The 26,750-nt window shown below is 46.3% G+C and overlaps 12 protein-coding genes across 12 annotated transcripts; 6 read left to right on the top strand and 6 right to left on the bottom strand.

Moving 5' to 3' along the window:
- Positions 1 to 232: 232 nt before the first annotated feature.
- GGS22DRAFT_161313 (uncharacterized protein) lies at positions 233 to 1,504 on the bottom strand. Its single transcript, XM_047961071.1, has 3 exons — positions 1,130 to 1,504; positions 953 to 1,045; positions 233 to 899 (listed from the first exon to the last, which is right to left on the bottom strand). The coding sequence occupies exons 1-3, from the start codon at positions 1,425 to 1,427 to the stop codon at positions 835 to 837; spliced, it is 456 nt and encodes a 151-aa protein (XP_047819432.1). The 5' UTR covers positions 1,428 to 1,504; the 3' UTR covers positions 233 to 834.
- A 1,583-nt stretch (positions 1,505 to 3,087) lies between these two features.
- On the top strand, positions 3,088 to 3,444 carry GGS22DRAFT_187882 (Conidiation protein 6-domain-containing protein; the record flags this gene model as incomplete). The annotated part of the gene is made up of 3 exons (XM_047964656.1): positions 3,088 to 3,208; positions 3,262 to 3,322; positions 3,375 to 3,444. 3 exons carry the CDS (start codon positions 3,088 to 3,090, stop codon positions 3,442 to 3,444), a joined length of 252 nt encoding a protein of 83 aa, XP_047819431.1.
- Positions 3,445 to 5,157: 1,713 nt separating this feature from the next.
- On the top strand, positions 5,158 to 8,240 carry GGS22DRAFT_131045 (uncharacterized protein). The gene is made up of 2 exons (XM_047958475.1): positions 5,158 to 5,543; positions 5,602 to 8,240. The coding sequence occupies exons 1-2, from the start codon at positions 5,308 to 5,310 to the stop codon at positions 8,081 to 8,083; spliced, it is 2,718 nt and encodes a 905-aa protein (XP_047819430.1). The 5' UTR covers positions 5,158 to 5,307; the 3' UTR covers positions 8,084 to 8,240.
- A 268-nt stretch (positions 8,241 to 8,508) lies between these two features.
- On the bottom strand, positions 8,509 to 10,615 carry GGS22DRAFT_161306 (WD40 repeat-like protein). Its single transcript, XM_047961070.1, has one exon. The coding sequence runs from the start codon at positions 10,554 to 10,556 to the stop codon at positions 8,949 to 8,951; it is 1,608 nt and encodes a 535-aa protein (XP_047819429.1). The 5' UTR covers positions 10,557 to 10,615; the 3' UTR covers positions 8,509 to 8,948.
- A 236-nt stretch (positions 10,616 to 10,851) lies between these two features.
- On the top strand, positions 10,852 to 12,075 carry GGS22DRAFT_131030 (ClpP/crotonase). The gene is made up of 3 exons (XM_047958474.1): positions 10,852 to 11,349; positions 11,407 to 11,790; positions 11,839 to 12,075. The coding sequence occupies exons 1-3, from the start codon at positions 10,989 to 10,991 to the stop codon at positions 11,946 to 11,948; spliced, it is 855 nt and encodes a 284-aa protein (XP_047819428.1). The 5' UTR covers positions 10,852 to 10,988; the 3' UTR covers positions 11,949 to 12,075.
- Positions 12,076 to 12,125: 50 nt separating this feature from the next.
- GGS22DRAFT_187878 (RNA polymerase 2 general transcription and DNA repair factor tfiih component) lies at positions 12,126 to 12,483 on the bottom strand (the record flags this gene model as incomplete). The annotated part of the gene is made up of 3 exons (XM_047964655.1): positions 12,126 to 12,188; positions 12,250 to 12,398; positions 12,465 to 12,483. 3 exons carry the CDS (start codon positions 12,481 to 12,483, stop codon positions 12,126 to 12,128), a joined length of 231 nt encoding a protein of 76 aa, XP_047819427.1.
- A 939-nt stretch (positions 12,484 to 13,422) lies between these two features.
- GGS22DRAFT_161302 (uncharacterized protein) lies at positions 13,423 to 15,027 on the top strand. Its single transcript, XM_047961069.1, has one exon. The coding sequence runs from the start codon at positions 14,045 to 14,047 to the stop codon at positions 14,576 to 14,578; it is 534 nt and encodes a 177-aa protein (XP_047819426.1). The 5' UTR covers positions 13,423 to 14,044; the 3' UTR covers positions 14,579 to 15,027.
- On the bottom strand, positions 15,006 to 16,435 carry GGS22DRAFT_199841 (Aldo/keto reductase; the record flags this gene model as incomplete). Its single annotated transcript, XM_047966349.1, has 6 exons — positions 15,006 to 15,527; positions 15,624 to 15,646; positions 15,719 to 15,965; positions 16,041 to 16,120; positions 16,190 to 16,264; positions 16,318 to 16,435. 6 exons carry the CDS (start codon positions 16,433 to 16,435, stop codon positions 15,006 to 15,008), a joined length of 1,065 nt encoding a protein of 354 aa, XP_047819425.1.
- Positions 16,436 to 18,721: 2,286 nt separating this feature from the next.
- On the top strand, positions 18,722 to 20,330 carry GGS22DRAFT_161299 (uncharacterized protein). The gene is made up of 3 exons (XM_047961068.1): positions 18,722 to 19,306; positions 19,452 to 19,478; positions 19,525 to 20,330. Exons 1-3 carry the CDS (start codon positions 18,852 to 18,854, stop codon positions 19,616 to 19,618), a joined length of 576 nt encoding a protein of 191 aa, XP_047819424.1. The 5' UTR covers positions 18,722 to 18,851; the 3' UTR covers positions 19,619 to 20,330.
- Positions 20,331 to 21,210: 880 nt separating this feature from the next.
- GGS22DRAFT_161297 (WD40 repeat-like protein) lies at positions 21,211 to 23,587 on the top strand. Its single transcript, XM_047961067.1, has 4 exons — positions 21,211 to 21,259; positions 21,373 to 21,478; positions 21,545 to 21,722; positions 21,790 to 23,587. Coding segments are annotated over exons 1-4 (1,836 nt in total). The 5' UTR covers positions 21,211 to 21,257; the 3' UTR covers positions 23,340 to 23,587.
- Positions 23,588 to 23,654: 67 nt separating this feature from the next.
- Positions 23,655 to 24,893, bottom strand: GGS22DRAFT_161293 (glycosyltransferase family 1 protein). The gene is made up of 4 exons (XM_047961066.1): positions 24,833 to 24,893; positions 24,278 to 24,731; positions 24,027 to 24,165; positions 23,655 to 23,949 (listed from the first exon to the last, which is right to left on the bottom strand). Exons 2-4 carry the CDS (start codon positions 24,624 to 24,626, stop codon positions 23,775 to 23,777), a joined length of 663 nt encoding a protein of 220 aa, XP_047819422.1. The 5' UTR covers positions 24,627 to 24,731; positions 24,833 to 24,893; the 3' UTR covers positions 23,655 to 23,774.
- A 326-nt stretch (positions 24,894 to 25,219) lies between these two features.
- On the bottom strand, positions 25,220 to 25,573 carry GGS22DRAFT_187872 (uncharacterized protein; the record flags this gene model as incomplete). The annotated part of the gene is made up of 1 exon (XM_047964654.1): positions 25,220 to 25,573. The coding sequence occupies one exon, from the start codon at positions 25,571 to 25,573 to the stop codon at positions 25,220 to 25,222; it is 354 nt and encodes a 117-aa protein (XP_047819421.1).
- Between the last annotated feature and the right edge of the window lie 1,177 nt (positions 25,574 to 26,750).

Raw genomic sequence — 26,750 nt, 5'->3', positions numbered from 1 at the left:
GGGAAAGTACCCCCCCTTCCCGTAGTCACCCCACACAGCCCACATCATCTAGAAAGTTACAAGAAAGATACCCACTAATATACTTAGATTAAACACATGTAACTCCTTATTCGTTAATTTCATCGTATTCTTGTCATCCCATGCGCCTCCTAAGCCTCATTGTTTCTCTTACTCAGCACCAAATTCTTTCTACACAGTAATCCTATCATGAACCTCGGCTGTTCGATATGAATTAAATTATCTAATCGATTTAATACTAGGTACCTATCGAGGCTGTATGTAATTAAGCTGCATGCAAAGGATCCCTTACAAGTTCCCATACGTTATGTAAATACGTATGAGTTGCTCCAAAGGTTTAAACCGGATAAATTTGTGTGCCTCTCAGTGTTGCAGCCTTTGTACTCGACATATGCCGATGATCTCATTCTATTCAATCCCATCCATCCATCCATCGGGCAAACATAAATCATACACATTAGTTCGAGCCCATTCCTCACCGCTAGGCAAATATAACTGAATAATAACACACCGTACATCTATTCCTACGGGCGCAATACCGAATAGTTTAATGAAACACATCAAACCAGGTTCCATCGACTCACAATAGGCTTCTTGAAGGTCGCCCATGGATGATTGGTTCGGAAGTCATCTTTTGTATCTTAGCCCCGAGGCTACGTAGGGGTTTTCTACCATATCGGCTCGGCCGGTCTGGCTACGTCCGAGTCAACCCCCGGAACCACCGGCGCTCCGAACAGCATCACTCAGATATCTCATCAAAATGATTAAAATGTTCATGGCTTCGGCAGAAAATGTGTAGAAAGTGGATATTGTTCATCAAGATTTACTTTGAACACATAACGCAATCCCGCATATAGATAAGATCATTCCAATCCAGGTATCTAGAGTCTATTTAGCAAACGGATATCTTGGAGTGACAATATTGATAGCTCACTTCTACTTATGACTTTCTTATCAACCCACCAATCGCCAAGTACTGTGAATAAGAACGCAAGCGTGTTGACAATAGGCACGGTCAAGCTGAGTTCTATAATACATGTTAGTTGTTCAAGTTGCTGATTCTACCTAGGCACCAATGCATGTAAGGTTAAAATAGGGTTGATATACTAACCAGCTTGGCCTATGAGCAGGAAGAACCAAACACTTCCCGTCAAGTTGATCAACAATGGGATAGCATATCTCGGATTCCGTAGCAAATCAATTACGGCGAAAAAAGCACCGTAAACTTTGCTCTTAAGCCAACTCGCTTTCACATCATCCCTTTCAAGTGACAGATGAGCTGGTGGGTTGTGATCTCGAGCTGCGCGCCGGATAAACGGCGTGGTGAGTCCCCAAGCAATTCCGACAAGTAAGAAACCGGCGACGTAGTTTATGGCTGGCGGTTGAGGTGGGTTCTGAGGAGATGACATCCCGGGAGAGCTGTAATTGTTGATTAAGTACCTAGTTAAGTAACAAGAACTTGAAAGTAGTTGATCGTTGTTGATGAATGTAAATGTTCAAAATGATCAATGAAACAGTCGGGCTTCGGATACGTTTAGCCAAGCCACAATGTGGCTTTCATCGGATAAGACACAACCTTGTACTAGGTACCTATACATAGGTCCATTCTAACAAGGTTGGAATCATGTAAGAGTTGCAAGTCCCCGTGAATTTCAAGGTTGCTTGTCGGATGCCGGTTTGAATCATTTAATATACCTACTAATAATTTTTACGGTATAATACACGAACACCTACATAGTAGATACCTAGGTGCCTAATATTCAGTCTGTTAGTAATTATATATCCATCTTATACCTAACTCAATTACCCTCAAGTGACATTCTCATCAAAGTTCCATAAAAGTTCAATACAATTAACACCATTTTCAATCATCACAAGTCGTCGTTGCCAACCCCCTAGGCATTATCAATATTGTCTAAAGGGGTAATGTCTTTATTTTTATTTTTAGCATTGCTTATACGTTGAATGCTGAACTCGTCCGTACTTTTTGCAGCCTTTGAATTGACATCATGATGGGGCAGTCGACTCGTCATAGTTTTGCCAATTTTGCTTTTCATCCAACGCACATGCGTCGATGAATATCTAGACATAATGAGATTCCGCGGGGGAAGGCGAGAACATATCTGCCGATAATCTCAACAACAGGCTCTTAGCTTTTGTTAACGACAGATTGAGTTTCCCCCACAAATCTAGCATCTAAGATTCTAAGATTCTAACTGTTATAGATAGCTAGGCCTAGATTTTATTGTATATTGTTCCTAATACGGCAATGGGGTATGTCGTGATGGCTTCCGTCAAATCATCCAGCTATCTGGCAATGGTCATATGTCAAGACCCATTTAAACAAGCTCCGAAACATTTCTATTGTATGCATAGTTATCGTCTTTCTATGATACATCGTTTCAACATTGAAGTCATGAAAGGCTCCACTGATATAGTATTGGATGACCTACTTGGATACGCACATGGAATGATGTTGTCACCAATCATGTTCCGAGGCTACATCATGTTTTAGAGCCTCACTGTTAAAAGAGTTGTGAACCTACTTGGCCTAGCAGCCTAGTAGTTGAGTTTGTTTAGTAGTTGTTGTATGACCAATCATTTGATAGCTAGCGGGGAAGACAATTCGCAGTCCCTGACGATTAGATATCGAGACGGGCTGGACTTGTAGAACCTATATTGTGGCAGGCTTTAGTGTTGTTAACTAACTCGCTCGTACCTAATATGTAAGTAATTTTATGAAATCATATAACCTGTCCTACCTAGGCTGAAATAGTCAGAAGTGGCTTGAGTGGTGATGGTACGACCTCTGACTATACATAGTCTTGTCGTCATGACTTGATGATCCATACTGAATGAAAGTGATGATCAGTAAGAGAATATGAGTTAACAGCTTGGCCCTGGTGAGAATGCAGCACAATAAGTGTAAGCATAGTTTGAGGAATTGGGTATAAAGAGGAGTAGGTGAACCCATTTCCCTCTATATATCCTAAATGTGTCTCATCATCGCATCTTCGACTGAAAGTTGCATATTTAAATTCACACGACCAGATCAAACATTCATCCATCATGCCTACCGAAGCTCAAGTCGCCGGCGGTCACAAGGCCACTTTGAACAACCCCAAAGTTAGCCAAGAGGCGAAAGAACACTCTAAACAAGTTCTCGAAAACGAGTTCAACGGCGGTGATGGTATGTGACTAATTCATAATGATGTTGGTTTGGATTCTCATCATACTTGACAGTGTCCAGGGCAGGAGATGACGAGAACAAGAATCCGGGCAACGTTGCCGGTGGTTTGAAGGCGTAAGTGTTTAAGCTCTCAAGCTAAGATATCTGATGCTAATAAGAATAATAGAACGATGAAGAATCCAAATGTGTCTGAGGAAGCCAAACAAAGCGCCAAGGAGCGTCTTAATCAGATGTAGACTTAGAATTTGGTGGAATTTCTACTAACCATACTGATACTTGGTCAGTGGGTGTCGTGGATCATCTTCAGATATAACTTATGGTGGAGCAGAACCGTTGGCATAGCTAGAGAGAATGAATAGAGCATGTCCCACCATATAATCCATATTCTGCACAATGATGGAGTGAATGCTCTTTCTTTTCCCCTATTGTGGTTCGAAATATGCACTTACGGGTCTATGCCAACGTGCCCGACCATGGATAGAATTTGATGCGTTTTCGCACTGCTGGACGAAACTTGGGAGTAGGCGAATCGGTGATAACCATGTCGAGAAATGGAAATAATTTGCTAAAGACCGTCCAGAGTTCGGAATCTAGAACATCCTATGTATTTAAGTATTTATCGAAAGCTAGATTCCCCGAATTCTTCGATTTGTTCGAGAATCAGCTCCGGAAGATCGGCGTTGTTCTATATATGGGTCGCCCCACATGAGCATACGACAGCGACCAGACTACCGAGCGGTTCGTTCGTCAGCCTCGTAAATCAAGAGCGTACTAAGTATGTAAATCATACACTCTTAAAGCTGAACTTGCGCCTTTACTGCCTGCGATCTATGGGTTGTTGTTACGTAAACGATATGTTTAAATTCGATATATATACACCATGGGGATATATACTGTCGCGAATCTGTGTTGCGTACAGACTTGAAAGGAGAAAAGGAGAAAATAAGAAAAGAGAGAAACGAGCCTCCGACATTGCGTCAATCGTTCATAAGATCAGCTGATATGGTTCTTTAACCGATACGGTGGGAATTGATCTGAGCCGTCGGAAAATATAGCCGGGCGCGTCATTTAGCTATTTAGCTGTCTCGGCACGGTGCAGTGCCTCGGGGATTGCGCGTCTGGGCTGTGTAGAAGTAGGCATCGATATTTCCTAAAAGCGAAGAAATGTAACGAAGCACGACATAAATCGATCTTGAGAAACCTCAGTTGAGAGAATAAGCATGATAACGTTTTGATTAATAGCAGATATGATAAGACTGGTACCTTGCAGAAAACCGAGTTTAAAACAAGAAAATTGAAACTTAGGAAAGTACCTGGACCGTTTATCCCTACCGCCGTACCTCAATCTCGCATTCCTATTGGCCGAAGTCCACTAAACAAAGTCCCTGTCAGCTTCGTTCTAAGCATCTCGTTTTTTTGGGGAGGCGGGGCTGGCGGGGTTTTGGACTGTGGAGGTTTTTGCTAGCAGTACCGGTCCTAGCGCCGTTACACTAAGAACTAGCAGGGGAATATTCAGCCAACCATAAGCCCCAACCTCATTATTTTCGTCACCAGCCACTGAAATTGCAACCGCTACCCGCCTCAATTAGGTATGGTAATCCCTTTTGTTACCTCGTTAGCTTCCACACCTGCAAGTCATCGATTTTTCTTCATTCTACTTTCTGCATTCTCCTGCGTCCGGGTGGGCATAACTCCATTTCCAATTGGGGTCCTTCTACTTCATAATATTGAACGTTTTACTTGGTTCTCTCTCATTCATTGGTTTCGTGGGTTTCGTGGGTTTTTTCGTCAGACGTAATTTTCTTTCTCGTTCCAGTCGTTAAATCCCAACACCGACGACACCGACTCTCGCTTTGATCAACTTACTAGCTAAGCTTCGTGCAGCTTAGCGTAAACGAGGCTGGAACTTAGGAAGTCAACAAAGACATTCATCCCTCTTGTCACGATTCGAGTAAACAAATACCAACGACCTTCGACCTACGACCTTTAGCATCTAATTTATTTCTCAATTACCTCTCTCGGCACCCTCGATTGTGCCAATTGAACGAGTATCCGATCACGACTTAAGACTCATGAGAGTTAATAGATAATTAAGCAAAATGACTGCCAAAGCGAAGCCGTCTAACCCGTTAAATGGAATGCACACAGCTGGTATCTTTTCCGATATGAGTGTCGATGGACCCGATATTGGAACTCTAGTCCTCATCGTCGACCGAGCAAAGAACCTCCCAAACAGGAAGACAATTGGGAAGCAAGATCCTTACTGTGCGGCACGGTTAGCAAAAGAAGCGAAGAAGACGACTACAGATATTAGAGGCGGGCAGACTCCAAAATGGTGTGTATTTCATCTCATGATAATTATACATTCAATCTAATAATTGACTATGATATAGGGACCAGGAACTTCGGTTTAATGTTCACGACTCACCTGATTACTACCAGTTAAAATTATCTGTGTTTAACGACGATAGGAAGACAGAGTTGATAGGCGAAACCTGGATTGATCTTCGCGATATAATTGTGCGAGGTGGCGGCCAAAGTGATCAATGGCATATCCTGAATTGCAAAGGCAAATACGCTGGTGAGGTTAGGATCGAGATCACATTCTATGATAGTCGTCCGAAGCTAGAAAAGCCTGTTGCAAAAGCGAACGTGGGAGCTACAAGCTCCGACCCGGATGCTATAGTCGGATCTCAGAAGACCGCAGTAAAACGACGCCCTCTACCATCCGACCCGGTTACCGGCCAGGTACCTTCACCGTCGGTGACAGAATTAGTTCACACGCCATCCCCGCGGGCACAGCCAAACCCGCAAGCCACATTCATTCCCAACCCAGCATCACTACAGGCAATCGAATATGGCACATCACCTTCAAACAGACCTAGCAACCTACACGATCAGTACGCCCAAGTGCAGAATCAATACTCGACACCACCTCACCGAGCAGAACATCCACAATATCGAACTTTGGATAGGAATTATAAGTTCCCTACCCAAGAGAACGAACATTCGCGATACTTAGATTCTCACGCCAGAACATACGAGCCCGATCCTCGAGCATCTTTTAACTCTTATGAATCTCCCTCTTCGCTAGTTCACCAGCCCCGACAATCGATTGAGAATGACGACTGTCCTCCACCTCCACCCGTACATCGGGTTAGGAACTCGAGTGGAACTTCACACGAACTAGTACCTCGTGGCGCATTTGATACAGTCCAGCATAAAGCTACGCCGCCGATGAGACACGACGTTTTACGAAGTGAGGCTCATCGATATTCAGTCTCCTCCCCATCGTCATCCTACCCAGGACGTCCTACATATCGTCCTTTTGAATCGGCACCGGAAGTACAAGGAGCAGTGCAGTATCACGACAGCGATATCGGCCACCAGGCTGCTCCGCGACACTATTCTTACGATTCGGCCTACGAATCTCATCACCGATCGATGCAACCAACAGTAGAAGATGTTCCAGAGACTTGGACACCACCGAGCGCTAGAGGTAGACTCAGCGGGTCTCGAGCACTCGAATATGACGAACGGGAATTCCACCAAGGCCCAAGTCCTGCACCGCTGAATTTAGGCGGACGGGGGAGTGCGGGATCTGGTCATTATAGCCCCTCCCCTCTCCCCTCACAGCAACAATATGAATCTAACGGCTTCAGCCCTTCACCGGAGCCGATGGCTTCTGAAGACTATTCTCAAGCGCTCACATTGGTATCTCGACCATATTCAAATTATAACGAGCATTCTTTTCGTCATCCAAGTGAGCTAGAAGACAACCAAGTTCATACGCCAGGTGATTATGACCTAGCTCCTGTGCCTCCGACATTGGTTCCAGGAGTCGACCCTGCTTTAGCGCGAGAGATATCAGATCGATTTCATCAAGAAAGGAAGCAAGGTCGTCGATATACCCAGCCTATTCCGGTAGATATTCCGAGTCGAGGTAGACAGCAAAGTGATCCGCCATCGAATTACCTCGTTAAATATTCACCTAACGCTCACTACGCAGCCAATTCAAGATCCTATGAGAGAAGCGTTGTTCCTTATTCTAGTGGACCAACTACCCCTTCTGTTCCAGTACCTGTTACTAGACCTCGGGGAACATCTCCAAATCCAAGTGCTAACCGCACGATCAAGCGCAAATCAGTCAGCCCAGCTCCACCTCCATCTGACGGCCGGCGACTCTCGGGTATCCCTTTCGGACCGGATTCGTACGATGCTCTGAACCCTACTGTTACGTCCAAGGACGCATCAAGCTCAGAATATACTAATGCAGAAGGGAAAATTGTGACCTCAGATGGAAGGGAGGTCGACCCTTCAGATCACTTACCTATGGAAAGCTGGGCACCGGAACCAGAGCCAAAGAAACCGACCGAGTCTCTCCAGACACGATCACGTCCAATTCCTGCAGGGGCACAGCCAATGCCACCTTCCGGCCGACGTCCACCACGCGAACTCGCTCGCCCGCAGTCTATGGCTGGTCTACCAACGACATACACCACTTCTGAGATGATACCTTCTCCCCCTGCGAGCACGGGACGTGCTCGATTACAGAAGAAAACACATCGTGCGTCAGCCTTACCAGCAGCTATATCTTCGGGTTCTAGTCCACTTGGTCCCTCGACACCACACCAGCGCAACAGTACGCCCCCACGAGCACTTGTTCGTGCTAGCACCTTTGATTATGAGAATCATGGGCCTGGTGGCGCTCGTACGGGGTATGGTAGCGGGCCGCCGATTCCGGCTAAGGTACCGATGATGAGCGGTGGCTTAGGGCCATCATCCGGACGAGGTGGTGAGGAATGGGCGCTTATGGAGGAAATGAGTAGAATCGACATCGGTACGGGTAGAGCACGACGACACGGCGGATATTGAGAACATGAGATATCACAAATTCTGAAGAGAAGGCGTTGTACAGTATAGTGTTTTAAGTGGAGGAGGCGGGAGTGATTTCATGCTTATCGTGCTCATCGTTCTCTTTTCTACAATTCCTATCCGGTCTGGTATATTATGGGTCCCTCGGAACGTTTGGAGCCAGTTGCGTTTAGTCGTGGTGATTTAGACAAGACTCTTGGGAGGGTATCTGGTGCGTGGAAAATAACACGGAGGGCTAAACGAAACATTGTCTGGATATTAGTTTAGACTTATTGTGAACGATTCGTCATAACACAATTTAGAAGCTGAAAAGCTCAGCTACCTAAGTAGGTAGGAGCCAGCTCTTGTTCTACAACAGAACAGTTTTGGTCAGGTACCTTGCGAATATACGAGACTTCAAATGATTTATACGTCTCTTCTTGTTTGTGATGTTGAATGTCTAGGTTGCAATTCCATGCTCTCCTGGGTGTGAGAATACAAGATCCATTCGAACTAGTGCTCTAGGTAGTATCAAAAGTAAAAACTTTTAAAGGTAGCGAGTTCGTGGTAGCACGTATGCATCTTTCTCTCGCCCCTTTCCCCATTCCTACACGAATGCATGATGCTTAATGGCGATATCTCGTTCGTTCGAGTACCCAGGCATAAAACCAATCCTAAATCGCGACCTCTTTTAATAAGTAAATACCGTCGATTTAATCGTTTTCTTTTCCCGACCTACAACGCCGTCGCCATGCAAAAAAAGAACAACCAACTCGTGACTGTCACTTCTCCTTTCTCTACCCCGGTCAAAATTCTTTCCTCCGGAGTCCGATCCTCCTTCATTCCTAATGTATCACCGTGTAAAATCACTAGTGAAACCCCATCATCACTCCATCCCAACCAGCAGAGTCCCCAACATCCCACCGGTCTGTGTCGCCATCTGTGCCCTCTCGACCTCGAGACGCACGCGGCGGTGCAGCGTCTTGAACGCGGTCTGGAGCTCGGCACTTCCGCCCACGAACTCGGCGTAGAGGTCTAGCAGGTGCGCGGAGACGTCGACACACACGCCGACGTAGCGGGGGTCGACGATATGCGTCTGTACCCACTTCAGCACGGGCTGAACGGTATTCTCATCGCGGCCCTCGAGGGCATCACGAAGCGCACTGCGGTGTCGCAGTGCCGTCAGCACCGTTAGAACCATTAGAGAGCTGTGGTCCTTGGCGAGCGGGTCGAGCACGCGGTCGAGGGCGGCGCCGAAGCGACCGTGTCGCAGGTCCTTCTGCCACGGGGTCTCACGCTTGGGTCGGGAGAGGTCGTTGGCGATGACGACGTCGGCGCCCTCGCCGACCATGTCTAGACGCTTGGAGGCGGCGTGGCGCTGCTTGCGCTTGTTCTTCGTCTTGTCATGTGTGTCGATGGTGCCGGATAGCAGGGCCGACATCTCCTTCTCCCTCTCGCGCTCGCGCGCAGCTTCGGGCCCTGTCAGCCGTGTGCGCAGTGAGAGAACACCGGACTGCATGCCGACGGCTAGGTGGCGGTCGTCGTCGTTGGCGCCGGCGGTAATCACGCGGACGGCGAGCACGGGCGAGGGGTACTTGACGCCAGCGACGACGTTCCAGCCGGTGGTCTCGAAGATCTTGACGTGGCCGTCGAGACCGCCGGAGACGAGGCGGCGGCCGTTGGAGGCGAGGGATAGGGAGGTGACGGTCTTCTGGTGATTCGAGATCACGTGCTGCGGTTTCGCGGCCACGAGGTCGAGTACGGAGATCTGGTTCTCGGACGAGGCGAGCACGGTGGTGCCGGAGGGTAAGGGTAGCACGTCCTCGATGGGCGCGGCGTGCTTGAAGGTCATGACGGCCGTGCCGGGCGTGCGCGGGTCCCACAGCTTGACTGTCGCGTCGTAGCTACCGGATACTAGCATGTTCGACATGGTTCCGGGCATGAAGCTTCCACTTCGCACGTAGTCGCCATGACCTACGAACGTTGATGTGCTTTCTTGGCTGGGCAAGTCCCATAGCCTCACTGTCTTGTCGTCGCTCGTACTCATGAGAGTGGTTAGGTCGGCTGGGGAGAACTTGGTTGTCCATACTGGCTGCTTGTGTTGCGCCCACGTCTTTAGAATGGCTCGCGACCCGACGTCGAATACTTGGATCTTTCCTGTATCGTCTCCAGCCACCAATATACGACCATCTCGACGTACATCTCCGCTCCGTGCAATATCTCCAAAACGAGTGATCGTCTTCACTAACTTCCTCGTTCTTATCGAGTATATCTGGACTCGGGTACCGGTTGTGACGGCGAAGTAGTCATTGTTGGAAGAACCAATTGTAGCGGGATTCGTCGCTGGAACGGTGATATGTGTGATTGGATATTGCGTCGGCGAAGGAAGCACAAGTTGGTTCTTAAATGACTTCCAATATCGCTGCTCTGCAGTAATTGGTGAAGGCCCTGAAGGCAGCTTCAATTGCTGAAGTGGTGCGACCTCTGCCGCCATCGTTAAAGGAACTGATGTCGCTGTCGTGTGCCTCTATCTGAAAAAGAGCGATGAATTCAGTTAAAACCAATCAACTTTTTTTTTCTTTGGAGATCGGTCAATCAAACAAATTTCTACCGACAGTCCACTATGATAAGACATTTGATAAGGTGGTACCTGCGACAAAGTGGATCACATCAATACTGTGGCTGGAGATTGTACTGGCTGCAAGGTTCCACTTCTACATAGGTACATACTAGGTACGTATATAAAGTGGATCATGACAGATGCCTCGGCAACTTTAGGTGTAAGGTGACTGTAAGAAGCCGAGTCTACTTAAGCATACGGAATTATCATCTCTTGATGTCTTCAAGAATATTGCATTATCTGCCTGCCTAGCTAGTATTTAGTTATATCGGATTACCCATTCTAACGTTTGGTTAGGTATAAATCATGTCTCAGTCAAAAGGATACTCTGATTTGAAATACTTTTTAGTCTCGTCACCATCTGAATATGTAACACATGTCGAAATCAACCGTCCATCTAAGCTAAATGCTTTCACGGAGGAGATGTGGATCGAGCTAGGGACGGCATTTGCGAGACTATCCCACGACCCCGAAGTTCGCGCTGTAGTCTTCTCCGCAGCCGGTGACCGGGCGTTCACGGCTGGTCTTGATGTACAAGCAGCCAGCCAAGGGGGGCTTATCGGGGGCAGCGGCGAAAAGCTAGACGGGGCAAGGCAGGCAACAAAACACCGACGTCAGATTATCCAGTTCCAAGACTGCATAGGCCAGATAGAGAAATGCGAGAAGCGTGAGTAGCCCATTATCCTGTACTGCTCAAAGTATCTATCAACTAACAAGACATAAGCTGTGATCCTTGTGATGCACGGCATTTCAATTGGCTTGGCTATCGATATTGCCTGCTGTGCTGATATCAGAATATGTTCGAAAGACACCAAGTTTGCCGTGAAAGAGGTAGATATTGGCATGGCCGCAGATATCGGGACTTTAAGCAGACTGCCCAAGATCGTCTCAAGCTTTTCGTGGGTGAAGGATGTCTGTCTGACGGCTCGGGGCTTCGGAGCGGATGAGGCACTTGCCGTTGGGTTCGTGAGCCAGGTACTAGAAACCAAGGCTAAGGCCGTCGAGGTGGCTGTAAAACTAGCAGCCACCATAGCCTCAAAGAGTCCTGTAGCTGTCCAGGGCACAAAAGAACTGTTGAATCATGCAAGAGACAATACCGTTGCAGATAGTAAGTGTGATTTGAACATATAGCTAGTATGTTAGCTAACTGAACTAGGTCTGAGATACACCGGTATATGGAATCAAGCAATGCTACAAGCTGATGATTTCAAATCCGCATTACTTTCGGGGCTGAAAAAGACCAAGCCGAGGTTCGAAAAACTATAGTTTATTGGTAGCAAGAAAGACTCGCAAATATAGGTATCAATACGTTTTTGGGTTAAGCGCATTGTATAAAGTCAATTTGAAGGTATTCTGTGTCAACCCCAGAACGCCGTACAACCTAAAATATCACATATAACTTTTTCACAGCAGGAATGTAGTGCCAAAAGGTCACTCGCTCCTTCATTTGACATCTTGGTCAGAATCTGAGTCGTCCTCGACGTCAGGGACATTTTCCTTTAGGCGCTGTCATATATTTTTAGCACCTAGTTGCTAGAAATAATAAATCGGAAGTACTTAAACATACCTGGTCAAGCTCCATCTTCAACTGGGTCACCATATTATCTTTGATTACTAGATGAGATTCGTCCAGGTCCTCAATTATATAATCGTTGTTTTCACTATCGATACTGATAATGATTGATTTGATCGACGGGTCGCACTCGACCAGAGTTCCTACGGACATAAATTAGTACACGAGGTGCAGGTATGTATGTAGTAAGCTGAAGGAATTAATCCAACCTTTGATGGCTCGAACCATTTTGTTTGGTGATATGTAAACGGGGCGGGTTGATTGTCCCTTACTAAAAATCGAAGGCGCCGAAGAGTGAATATATTTAGATTATTGTCGGAATATTGTTCCAGTGATGAAGATTTGTTGATTGCTTGGGAAGACAAGAATTTCATGTATTGACGTTGTTGAAGACTAAGTTGGGTTTACCGTCTCAGCTGTTAAATACTCCCCACAGTATGTATCTGCAGCTTGATTGTTTGTACCTGCCATCGCTAGTCGCTAGGGTCCTCAAGATCTCTAAATTCATCAAATGGGATTTAGTGTGAGGGCTAGTGGGTCTTTAAATACATGCAATCGTCATACCTTCCTCCAAGAATAATACCTTAACAACCTTTGAAACCTCTTAGAAGTCTCAGTATCCGAATAATCGCATTTTCTCTTGTTACTTACAATATAATATACAAAGCATAGAGACTCGTGTTTAAATATATAAATTATACGTAGACTTATACACAGATGTGTAGAACTAAAGCTGAAATGCACCTATACACATGTATGTAAATACTAATAGGTACCTACCTAAGTATTGTACCTAAATGTCAACAGTAACATTGAGGAATAGGTACTACTTAGTAAGTAAAGATAAGGCGCATTCCTTTCAAAGAACGGCATTTTCTAGAATTTTATAGAAAACCAAAGCTGGAAACCCGTTATAATATAAAGCAAATAGTTATAAGCCAACAAGCATGAACAAACCAAGCAAGCAGCTCGAATATTTTCCTCGTTATTCGTATTCCTCGTACCTAGGTCTTTTCATAGTAGATACGGGAGTGCGGGATAAGAGCATTACTTCACCAGGGTGCTACCAGGGCTGCGGGGCGACTATTCCTTAGCGCCGTTATTCCCTGGACGGTTACGTACGCCGCACGCTAGCAACTACTAGGTTCCGAACTTACCGGGGGTCATCTTGCCCATCTTGCCCATCTCAAAATCCACCTTGGCAAAATCCAGATATATTCAATGTTTTCCTGTGAGACAAGTCGATTGGTTACAATTCTACCTGTCCTGTCTCACCAAGATACATGCTGTAGTATAGAAGCCAAGAAGCCAAGAATATCATCATCCCGTCTCTTTGTCTGCCGATCAATTACATTGTACCTACCTTAAACCCACACAAACTGTCAACCCAAACCATACTCTACATACTATCATCAACAGACACTGTCGAGCTGTCGTCAACGGCTCTAGAACTTCTATGACTGCAGATCTCTTCCTATGTGATACTTTCGCATGTGCAGCGTTGCAAAGTCGACAGCACACGATACACGCGATACAACGCAACCCCCAGGCTTTAGATGAAATCACTACCCTCCACCATCACTTCTTCGACTCCTAGCACCGCATAGACAACTCCGCTCTCTATGTCGCACTTGACATACTCTATTTCGCCTATAGATATTGGATCTTCTATACAATACTATCTCTAATCCGACATATAATCCGTCGCCTCGATCTTTAAGTTAATCGACTACCCATTCGATTCGGTTCGGTTCGGTTCGAAGCTTGCGACAAGCAACATAAATAAAAGATGGATACAGACGACGATAGCGACTCTGGCAATATCTTCTCAACTTATCCCTTCTCATGGGTTTTAGTTCCCCTCATCATATTTGTCGGTGGCGGAACACTGCTCATGTGCTACCGTTATCGCCGACGCAGAAAGCTACGTATGCTATACGGTACAAACGCTTTAGAACAAGACATAGAAGCGATGGGGCGGCGGCCAAGACAGAGGCCGCCAAATGAGAGACGGGAAAGGGGAAATAGGAGAGGGCTCGGCTTTGGGTTGGGTAGTAGGGAAGAAGGATTGAACGAGTTGGGCGAAGCGCCACCGGCCTACACCGCACCGCAGAAACAACCCGAAGACACAGAAGGCGTGGAATTGAGACCTATACAACAACCACCGGGTACCACAACTACAGAGGGCGCTAGCACAAGCAGACCACCAGCTTATGATGACGTACAACGAGGAGCTGACCAGTCCGGATCCCACCCCGCTGCGCCAACTTCAACTTCGAATTTACCAGAACCGCCCCCGAGAGCGGTGTTGAGCTCAAATTGAATTATATGTTCCAAGTAAAATATGATGGGACGGAATAATGTATCTGCATATGGCATATGGCACAGGAGTTTGGGGGTAGCATATCGATTGCCTGGGTAATTATGAAGTTTTAATGGAGTCATGAAGCCCGGGATCAAAGAGGATATGTTGAACGGCGATTCAACATATTGGTACTAGGTATATCAGGTCGCATAGAGCATCGACCTCTGTATGGTAGAAGGAGTCAGCATTGCACGGCATCCATTTGCCTCGGATTGACATTAGGTATATCAGGGGTATTCCCTATTCTCAATGAATTACCAAGTATATACGACGTCCACTTTAAAGGAATATTAACTTAGCTTTTAAGGCATGTTCATTCTTGTCTACACCACCTTGGTATCTCTCTATCAACAGTACCTATATAATGCGCAACTTACCTACTGTTCTAAAATCGTTCAATAATCGCCGGCGGCTTGTTCCCTAGTATCTCATCGATCTTAGCCAGGATTTCCGGCGTGAGCTTATCTATAGCTTCAAGAGCTTGTACATTTTCATAGACTTGCTCGGCACTGCTCGCTCCTGTTATAGCTGAGCTCACATTGGGATTCCTTAGAACCCACGCAAGAGCTAGTTGGCTCTGCTTGATGCCGAGCTGATTCGCGATGGGCTCCAGTTTGTTCACCTGTTCGATAATACCATCCCACTTCTCCTTACCCGTTCGCCTCCAGAACCCAGCAATAAATTCGACAGACTCTTGAGCATATCGCGAGTCTGAGGGGATTCCGTCCCGATACTTGCCAGTGAGGATACCCGATTTCATCGGCGAGAAGACGGTTAATCCTAGCCCAACTTCCCGATACAAGTGCGCAAACTCCCTCTCCACTTTCTCTCGATCCAGCATATTGTAAAGCGGTTGCTCCATGACTGGGCCGATGAGACCTAACCTATCTGCGTGACGCCATGCTGCCTAACAAATCAAAAAACGTCGTATTAGTATTCTGTCAGAATATAACGGAAGTTTCTTCCATGTATTCGATTCATAGGATGGATTTGCTTCACTTACTGCTATAACGTTAGCTTCTATATCTACCATGGAAATTTAGAGGGCTCCCAAAAAGTAATTCCTAAAACCCCAACACGACATATTTTTATACGTACCAGCAATTTCATCCGCGTTCCATTCTGATGTGCCCCAGTACAACGCCTTTCCAGTGTTGATCAGATGATTGAAGGCGCGGACCGTCTCCTCCATCGGGGTTAATCTATCTGGGCGATGGGCATAGATCAAGTCCACGTAGTCGAGTCCCAGGCGAGATAGGGAAGCATTCATGCCCTCAATAATATGTTTTCGGCTGAGTCCCTTGTTATTCACAGGGTTATCACCAAAAGCAGTGCCCCAATAGATCTTGAGAATTCCCAGCATCAGCGTCTACCTAATACACAAGACTCAAAACTGTTATTCATAAGGTTGTTGCAATACCTTTGTTGAGATCACGAGGTCGTTTCGCTTCCAAGCGAATTTCTTGATTGCTTCACCCATAACTTCTTCCGATTTCCCCTCTAAACTTGCTCTATATTAATATATAGACTTTGACATGTCCCTGAAGTCTCGCGAGCAGACTTTCTTACCTGCGTAGACCTCAGCACAATCGAAGAAGTTGATACCGCTGTCGTAGGCAGCTTTCATACATGCGAATGTTTTTTCTGCCCCCTCTCGTTAGCAATCAGCCCATCTGCTCATAAGAAGGGTAACTTACCATTATCAACGTGCCCGCCATATGTGAGCCAGCCACCCAATGATATAGCCGAAACCTGAAGGCCGGATCGGCCCAGTAGACGGTAAGTCATTTTCGGGATGTTAGGAGGGGCTGACATCTCGATGGAGTTAGGGGCAGTAGTTTTTCGTTGTTGTTAGTATATAGGTAGATATATATGAATCTACGAAGAAATTCGCTCTAGGTGATGAAAGTGAAAAGGCCGCATTTATAATTGCGTGCGCTTTTCTCGCTTGTTTTAGAAGGCGCAAGAGAGGCGTTGCGTTACCGGACATCGAATTATACCCCCTACCGCTGTAACATCCGTACTAGCCCGTCAACCCTTGTTCTGCTCTCTTCTTGCCTGCCTTCTAAACCTCTAAACCCCACTAAGTATGTCTTCTGTTTCTTTGGTTTAACTACATGTATATTGATTTCATATAAACATTTGTCTACCCACATCATTCAAGCTAGGCGAGTATGTACTAGTTAAAGTCATAGTTTTATTCTAATCCACTAGAACATGCCTTGAGGGTATAAACTTGGGGTTCAATTGCTGATACCTAGTTGTTACTACCTCATTATTATTAACCGCTCCTATAGGGATAAATATTTTTACAAGAGGTCTATTTAGGAGAAAGCGCTGGTAAGGTCAGTTTCTATGAACACTGCCCTTTAACTTCAAACATTTCACTCGTGACAATGAGATATGCCTAAGTGAAACTCACTCCATAGATGTGACCATGTGAAAGGAACTAAATCGTCCTAATACAATATATCTACCTAGTACCTTGGTACGTGAGACTCTTATAAAGCCTACCTAGTAGAGATATACCTATATGCCAACTATATATACCAGGTAACTCTGTCTCTAGGTGTTTAGGACACCAATATGTACATACCTACTACCTAGTATACATCTTCGTACCAGAGATATACACATAATCATATGTACCTACTACCTATGATGGCCGTTTTGACTGGCGATATAGCAGGTGCCACCGGCGATGCCATCTAACCTTTACGTTAAACTTTCTTAACGACATCTAGCATACCCGAATTATAATCCACGAAAACGCGGTTTCCCTAGGCCGTGAGGTTCGGTTTCGAAGATGCCCATTGATAGATGCTTTAGGTACTTAGTTTCACACCTGCTTCTAAGATTGTTTTCTACCTAGGACACACTTTTCCTTCCTCCCTCACCTCTGGTTATCACTCAAGGATTTTCCCTTGATCACGCTTTTTCACACATCAATTCTCCCTTCTCCTTTCAATCTTTCTAAGGTCTTCAGCCATAGAAAGTTGAGATTGAGGCTTCCCTGTGAATTTATTCGCAATACCTTCCCCTCTATTTGTTGTCACCATTCTAAGGTATGTAAGTGAATCAATTTCTTCTTCTTATATCACTTATACGTGTCCCTTGGTATAATTTCCATTCTCTACCTGCCCGTTTCCGCTTCTCTCTATATTTGTTCTGCTCGCCTGTGTATCTACCTACACAGGTAGAGTAGCAGTGAGAGCGAGTAATTCGACGCCTACCATTCTACAAAATAGACACCAGACTTGGGTGTAGTCCCCTTCTCTGCTTTCTAGTACCCTAACCTTCTTTCCATCTTTCCCGACTATACCAGCTCACATTACCCTTGAACCCATACTACAGGTAAGTACTAGTAGCCAAGCCTTTAAAAATCCCCAAGAAGTTATACTTCAATCACTTCTGTTCCTTTCTTCCTTCTATATAATACCCTTTCTGCATTCTTGCCACTTCACCATAGTATTTGGGCAAGCTTGTCACTCCCCTTCACTGACTGATACTTTGTGGTTTGTCATTTCCCCCACACAGAACACGATTACACGTACGCGATTCCATCATTTACTATCATACTAACTGAGTTAGCTAAGACTATTCACAAGCAATTACAATGGCTGATTGGGGCGAGGCTCCCACCAATGCCGTCCCTTCCAATGAGTGGGGTGGTGGTGATGTTGGCGCTGCTTTTGGCACCCACGACGAATTCTACGATGGTGCTAATGCCAATACTGATACCGGTGGCTCCTTTGGTGGCCCTGGTGGAGGCGGAGGTGGAGGCGACCGAGGCTGCTTCAATTGTGGTGAAGAAGGGTAAGTCAAATTAATCTATCATCTACTAGGTATGATGTCAATTAACATGTCAAAGTCATCAGAAGTCCGAGTGCACCAAGCCTCGTGTCGTGAAGTGTCGACACTGCAACGAGCAAGGTCATTTGATCCGTGACTGTCCCACGGCTCCTCCCCAGGAGTTTACTGGCGAGTGTCGATACTGCCATAAGAATGGTCACATGGCCAAGGACTGTCCCGACAAGCCTCCCGTTGTTTGCAATAACTGCGGCGAGAAAGGTAAAAGCCCAAGACAATCATTACTTTTCTTGGCTGGATTCGCAGATAGCTAATCACATAAATTTCAACAGATCACATTGCCTTTGGTTGCTTGAATGCCCGCAAGGTTGACCGCTCGGATATCCGTGAGGTTAACGCTGAGATAGCCTGGCAGAAGATCATGCAAGGCATTGCAGACAAGGAAGTGATTGATGTCAAGGAAGGTATCCAGGAGTATGTCAAGAGTCAGCCGACTACCACCTACGCTGATCTCGAGGAGTCTTTCCGCGCACAGGGCCTTCAGTTCTACTTGATGGCCCTCGATAATCCCTCGCTGATGCAGGGTCACACACACATGGATCTGCAAGGCAACCTCGGCAAGAAGTACCGTGTTCATTATCGCTGGAGTAACAAGCCGCTCCGTCCCCGCGAGGCCCAGAACTTTCCTAAGTCGGCAGAGGAGAATGTGCAGCGTCTTCGAGATGCCGGTGAAATCGTTGATCGCGGTATACCCAAGTGCCTCAACTGTGGTGAGCTTGGTCATATGTCGAAGCGATGCCCGCAAGAGAAGGTTCAGAAGGAGCAAGCGACCATCACCTGCTACAACTGTGACCAGACAGGCCACCGCATCCGCGACTGTAAGTTAAACCAATGATCTTAGACTTCATTATATGCTAACAATTAAAAGGTCCTGAGCCACGTAAGACTAAATTCGGTTGCAAGAACTGCGGGTAAGTCCTATATTATAAGACTTGAGTACGATTGATCACTGACCACTTACATTTTTGCAGCCAAGATGGCCACATTGCTAAGGATTGTAAGCAAAGTTAACTCACCGTCCCCGGGTTCCTTACTGATAATTATGCAGGCACCGAGGCTCGTCGCGCACCTGATGATCTAGAGTGTCGCAAGTGTGGTGGAGGTGAGTTACCTGATATTAATACATGAACTACTAGGTAGGAGTGCAACTAACTGGTTCTTTTAGCTGGTCATTTCGCCAAGGACTGTCCTCAGGGAGGTGACCGTAGTCGCGCCTGCTTCAACTGTGGCGAAGAGGGCCACAATTCTAGAGACTGCCCGAACCCGAAGAAGATCCAGTGCCGTAACTGTGACCAGTTCGGACATATGTCGAAGGAGTGTCCTAAGCCTCGTGACTGTAAGTATTATCAATACGCTTATCTATATGCTTTAATCAGAAGACTAACACCCAAAAAGATAGCCGAGTGAAGTGCAACCAGTGTGGACAGATGGGACACACTCAGTCCCGATGCAAGGCGGAAGTAGCGCCTGTCGACGATGAAGTTCCCGACAAGCCTGACCACGGCAGTGCCAGTAACGACGCTTCAGGAACCTGGGATTCGAACGGTATCGCTGCTACAACTAGCGGCGATAGCTGGGAGATGGGTGCGCGGGGCGCGAACTACTCCAATAGTGAGTGGTAAACACTCCACGAATGTTGGACGGCATCTTCGATCTCAGAAACCCCTGTTCCTTCGGTACTCATGCCCACGTCCATATCCTCTTTTGGTGTTTTCTGATGCTGAGAGTACGGTGATTTCTACCTCACATCATGGCTACTAAGACAAGTTAATAGTGATGGACGATAGAAGTCACAGCAAAGATAACTAGGTAGTGCCACACAATAGACACCGATGATATAACTCTGGTCTAAGGACTTCTTTGCCTTTCACAATTCAATGGTGCTTTAACTGATTTGAAATTTCCGTGCTCTCGGAACTCCGAACGATAAGACAAGGGTGGCTTCGGTGATCAACTAAAGAGGCTTTAATTAATTGTCTCAGCCACGTCGAAATGATGACCGGTCAAAATTATAGCGAAACGAAAGGCTCACCAACTAGGTACTTTTTCGCGCCTTTTACCCTCGCTCAATCGGACATCCTTAAATTCTACGTAATGCCAAATATCACTGAAATAATTTACATCATCACCCGTCTTGAGCTTTTGAACTCGAGAAAGACTTAATATTTAGGGTATATACAAATATCGACTCGATTCTATAGTGTCTATGTACTAGCTCTAGAAGTATGTATATTTCTGAGCTTAGTACGTTCAACATGCTTAGTAGGTAGATAAATACCAGGAAAGTATACAATTTGCTCGACGAAGAGTCGCGAGACTATTAGATTCTCCGGGAGTGTGAGACGAACTGTTACAACGGCTAAGACCATTTCCATCTACTTGGTAGCCTGGGAACGATTACGAAGACGAACGCGAAATACGGGGAGTCTATAGATCTTGGCTGGGTAGGCAGAAATATAGAGGTCGGCGATGGCAGTTGTTATAAGGCTAGAGAGGAGAAGATGCCATTCAAAAGGAGAGGAAAGGGGTAGATTCTGATTTTGGTGGAGTAATAGCGTTTTATCGATAAAAATATTTCAGGCACCGTTCAAAGACCCTCCAGGCATTCCCCCCTCTACCCCTACTAGGTTGCCCCTATCGGACGATCTCTGGCAAACGGTGTTTGAGCTGCCCCGCAATGTTGACAGGGATTCCAGCTGCCCCTCCATGACCAGACCATAGACAATTGCGCACTCACTTTCACAAGCTTCCAAGCCTCTCTCTATAAATGTATAAATGCCCAAAGAGTTGACCCTATTTCATTATACACATTTCTCAACAATCAAGATTTGAATAAACTCGTTATTATATAAGAATATCTAAGAAATTAACCCATCAACTAGGATGTCGATAACTATCGAAAAGATACTTGCCGCCTCCCCAGTGACAACGAGGGGACAACCGACTCACCTGTCAGCTGATGCCAAAGGGGAAAGGATAGCTTATGCTGTAAGTGTTCTCACTCTCAATGAGATTCAAGTGGATGAATATTGGACCTGACATAGACAACATTAGTCTGGGAAATCAGTCTTCGTTCGATCCATCGATGATCCTTCCAAAAGCAAACAATACACTGGCCACACAGCCCAAACGACTGTAGCCAAGTTTTCTCCAAGTGGCTTCTACATCGCCAGTGGTGATGTTTCGGGCTCAATCCGCATATGGGATTCGTTAGAAGCTGAGAACACCAAAGGTACCGAGTATTAATCCCGGAGCATGTCTGTGATTCAAAAGTCTGACTAACATAATGTCCTGTTCAGGTGAATATCACATTATCTCAGGTCGTATCAATGATATTGCCTGGGATGGTGACTCGCAGCGCGTGATCGCTGTTGGTGATGGGCGCGAACGGTTTGGGCACGCCATCACCGCAGACAGTGGAAATAGCGTAGGTGAGATATCTGGACATTCAAAGGTTATCAACTCAGTCGCTATAAGGCCCTTGAGGCCCCTCCGAGCTTCGACCGTTAGCGACGACATGGCTATGTGCTTTCTACATGGCGCTCCATTCAAATTCAATTCGAAGTCTACTGGCCTTCATAAGGGATTTGTCTTGAGCACGGCCTTCTCGCCGGATGGAGAGACACTCGTTACTGTAGGTGCGGACAAGCGAATTCAACTGTACGATGGGAAGACTGGTGAGCCGACAAAGTCCATTGGCGAAGGCGAGCATACCGGTAGTATTTTCGCCGTCAGCTGGGCGAAAGACTCAAAGAGATTCGCCACGGCTAGCGCCGACCAGACTGTCAAGCTATGGGATGTGGAGTCAGGGAAAGTCACACAGACATGGAGATTTGAAGACGAAGGCGGCGTCAGTGTCCCGGACCAGCAGGTTGGCGTGATTTGGCCTCATGGCCGTAGCGACGGTCTGATCATTAGTCTTAGTCTTGGCGGAGACCTAAGCTACCTTGTAGAAGGAAGCCCTCAACCCATCAGAGTTGTTCAAGGACACAATAAAAGCATTACAGCTTTAGGAGTAGGATCGGATGGCAAAGGTCAAACTCTATGGACTGGAAGCTTTGATGGGCGAGTTACCAAATGGGATGTCACTTCTGGTGTGGGTAGCGTTGTGGATGGCCAGAGCCATACGAACCAAGTGACGGAATTCACTTCAAATACCGGACGAGCATACAGTGTTGGGTGGGATGATACTTTACGCATAGTTGACGAGTCTGCAAACACGTTTGCTGGAGAGTCACTGAAGTTGTCAGCACAGCCGAAAGGTGTTGCTTCCGCAGACGGACGCGTGTACGTCGCAACAGCCGCCGGCGTCGAGGTTTACGTTAAGGACCAACTTGCAGGCAAGCTTGACATCACGGACTCCCAACCCACGGCGATCGCCGCCCAGGGGTCTTTGGTGGCTGTGGGTCTAAGCAACAAAGCTGTTAGGCTGTACAAGGCAGACGCGAGCAATAAGTTAACGCAATCACACGAGGCTAAAAACTCGACGGCGGAGATATCGGCCCTGGCGTTCTCGAAAGACGGCTCCTTGCTTGCCGCAGGAAACACGTCTGGTAAGATATACGCGTACAAGACGGGCACCCTCGAGGTTGCGACGGATCGGTGGTCTGCGCATACGGGTCGTGTGACGAGCATCGCGTGGAACGAAGCGGGCACACACGCCATCAGCGGGGCGCTTGACACGAACGTTTTCGTGTGGAGCTTGGCAAAGCCGGGAAGTAGGGTTAAGACACTGAATGCCCACAAGGACGGCGTCTACGGCGTCGCCTGGGTGGATGGCGGGAAGAAGGTCGCTAGCACGGGTGGAGATGCGGCTATCAAAGTCTGGAATGTAGCGGGTTTGCAATGAGCGAGAGCAAAGAGATAGAGACATGATGACATGAAGTAGAGCCTAGTAAAGCCTGGCGTTTTACTGGGGTCGTCGATGATAGCGATGAATATATAAGAGAATAAACTCATCCGATTTATCGTTGAAGGAGTCGTGAGATTCTCCTAGATGACCGGAAGTTTTCTTTGGACGCGTTCTTTCCAAGCAAGTTGTCGGTGGATTTTCCCCTAAATCTATTAGTATAAGAATATAACATCGTATGCGTTCAACATTTAGGTGCTCAATTCGATTTTCTCAGGATAACAGAAATAACCATAAGACAACAAGGGGGGAACGCGCAAGTCAAATTAGATTTGATTCGTCTATGTAGCCTAATAAGCAATAACTTGTCTGTAACCGGGGTATCTACTCTGTCGATCCGTAAACGCCGAAATAAATTAAGGAACTCTGATAGTTCTACATGCAGACACATGCGGCATTTTTCTGGGCTTCGTCCAATGTTTGTCGGGGCATCAAAGCGTCGATGACATCCCAGAGACCGCCCGGCCACGCCGAGTCAGGCTCGGGGTCCGGGGGCCACTGCTTTGCAGGAGCTTCGAGTAGCTCTTCGGTGAGTTGATCGGCGAGGGAACTGTCTTAATGTTAGAATTTGTAAATACTTGGATATATGCGATGTGAATGTGCTGTAGGCGACTGTTAAAAACATACCCGAGCTTGCCTTGAGTCAGGAATCCTTGCTTCTCCATCTCGTCAGCAATCTCCGACTGGTGGTTTCCCATGAGAGCCGGGTTCGGCACTGCGATGATGGTTGTGTTGTAATCGAGTGCATCTAGGATGCTTCCGGAACCTTTAAAGTATTAATTTAGAGTATACAGTATAGAACCCAGACATGGGGCCTGCGTGAGAGGTAATGGAGCTGGGAATTCGGATAGATCAATTTGTATTTTTCAATAACATACCCGCATGTGTGATGATGACTCCCTTAGCTCGCTTCGCAGTCTCGCGGGTGGTGGACGGCGCGGCGAGAGCAAACCAGCGCTGGAGATCTTGCTTGTACGGGAATCCAATCACGTTGAGCTTTCTGGGGTCATCATCTGGATCCCGCGGGGGCTTGGCCGACTCGAAGTAGTTGAAATCAGGACCACACTGGATGATGAGATTGGTGAATTGCAAGGACTTGAGCTTGGCGATGAATGCGTCCGAAAGCACCTCTTCGAGGAGGGGCTTGAAGCTGGCACTAGCACCAACGGTGACGAGAACGCATTTATAGATGCGAAACTCCTCATCGTAGGCGCTCAAGTCCGGCATGATATCGGATAGCAGAGGCTCGAAACCCTCACCCCAGAGCAAGCCTGTCTTTAGGGGGTGGGTGTTAAGCGTGACGGCGACGCTGTCAGAAAATGATGATTTGACCTGTGAAATTGATAAATTTAGTGTAAATATCATTAATCAGAGATGTAACTTTGAACATTCTTGGGGGGAAAAAAAGGAAAAAACCCCAATGATTCTCCTACCTAATATTTTTGGGATAGCTTGGGCAAGCTTGAGGTGAAGTGAGAAAGAATCCATTAAGTTTGTGGTGTGTCGTTAAAGGAAAGTTGCAGGGAAGGGGGGGAGATAGATGAGCTGCATGAAACCGAGACAGGAAATGATTGGCTAATCTACAATCTGATCTTCGCTTTACCATTTCGAGGTAGGGTTGCTTTGTGACGTTTGTGGCGCAGTTATATCAAAGTGTGGCGTTCCCGAGGAGCTTCATGAAATCTACAACAACAGATAGATATCAATATTTTTCAAAGCCGCGAAGAAAACAGGTCTTCAATTGTCCTCGCGTTCCATCAATTTAGTTTCTATGGCATTTTTACCCAGATACTAATCGCAGAAGATGACTTTCTGGAAACTCAGTGACGATCCTGCTCTCCCTTTTGTCCCCAGACATCCAGAGTGTCGTTGAACGCCTTATTGAGGGTGGATATTGCCTTACCCAGCTTTTTGATCCCTTCATTCGCAGCTGCCATCTTCTCTTTCGTTCCCTCCAATTGACTCTCCATCATCACCTTCTCTTTTTTCATCTTCCCAATCTGACGTTTGATTTTACGCCCATAATTGACAACGTTTTGGCGAACCTTGCTCTGAAGGTCTTTGACTTGGCGCTGGGATTTCTCCAGTTCCTCTCTGAGCATTCGAATCTCATGTTCTTGTCGTAGAATTATGTCCTCCAACCCATTGTTGGGAGCGGCGTCGGAACCAGACATCCCGGCGAACAGAGACTGGAGCCGCTCTGAATCTAATTGAAAAAAATCCGAATGTTAGCATTTCTAAACAATAATGAATTCATAATGGACAGGAAGGTAGGGATATTGTGCTTCATTATATCGCGAAAATAGAAAAGAAAATAATGAAATTGCGCGAACGAGGTAAAGGAATATATCTGCTGGTTTGGGCGATACCTAGGTAGTCTGAATAGGGCGAGGGCAAATGGTGACAGTAATAAAGCATATACTTACATAGGGGAATTCTTACAAGTAATTATGACAAATAATTAATTACTTGTAGAGACTGCTTTGAAGATTGCTTGTTGGAAATGTTTGTAGAATCGTACCTATTGATTAGGTGGTTCGTTGTTGTGTGTTGGATAAATGAACATGGAAATTCTAGATGGTATGAAGATCAACGAGGATGGTGGGTAGGAAGGTGAAGTGCTCGGTACGAACGTGTCAGGTGATAGATCGAGGCAAAATACTTCAATTCGAAAAGATGGACAGTAACGAGATCAATTGCCTGGGGTAAAAGCTATATAGATCTAAGTAAGTTGTGCTGCGGTAATGAGCTTATTGGTGCAGTGGTCTGATGTGTAGGTTGCCTTGCAGACCTCGAGGTCGTGGGTTCGATCCCCACTACTCACGTTGCGTCAAGGTCGTGGGTTCGATTCCCATACTTCGCACTTGAAGTGGTGAGTTTAATTCTCACCTATTACTTCACCCTGGGAAAGGACTAGACCTCCTATCGCTGGACACCTACTGTAGGGGCCCCTGCAGTGGTGCGCCAGACCGCTGGGCATGCCTCCAGAATGGGTCACTCCCCTTGGGGGGTGATAGTGACGTTAGATCTCGATCTAATGACCCCCGCTCCCGTAGTGTGCAGTCATCAATTCCTACGCTTCCTAGCCCAGGATATTTTTTGCCCCTCCCTTAAATCACCATAGGGGTTTATCGTAATGATCACCATCACCACGTAGGTAGGTATTAGACTTCGTACCTAAGGTAGGTATTTTGTACGATGATTTTATTACATGAATTTACTCTATTTCAATGCGTTAGTTGCCATGTGTAAAAAAACATATTTGGTTCGGATACATTTTTCTTAACAATACTACAACTCGAGACATTTATAAAACACAAATCGATAGTCATATAAAAGCATACGGCTATT

Source organism: Annulohypoxylon maeteangense (assembly GCF_022496945.1).
Source record: "Annulohypoxylon maeteangense strain CBS 123835 unplaced genomic scaffold GGS22scaffold_7, whole genome shotgun sequence".
In the NCBI taxonomy this organism is placed as follows: domain Eukaryota; kingdom Fungi; phylum Ascomycota; class Sordariomycetes; order Xylariales; family Hypoxylaceae; genus Annulohypoxylon; species Annulohypoxylon maeteangense.
Note: the sequence above shows the minus strand (reverse complement) of the source record. Positions and strands in the feature narration are given on the sequence as shown.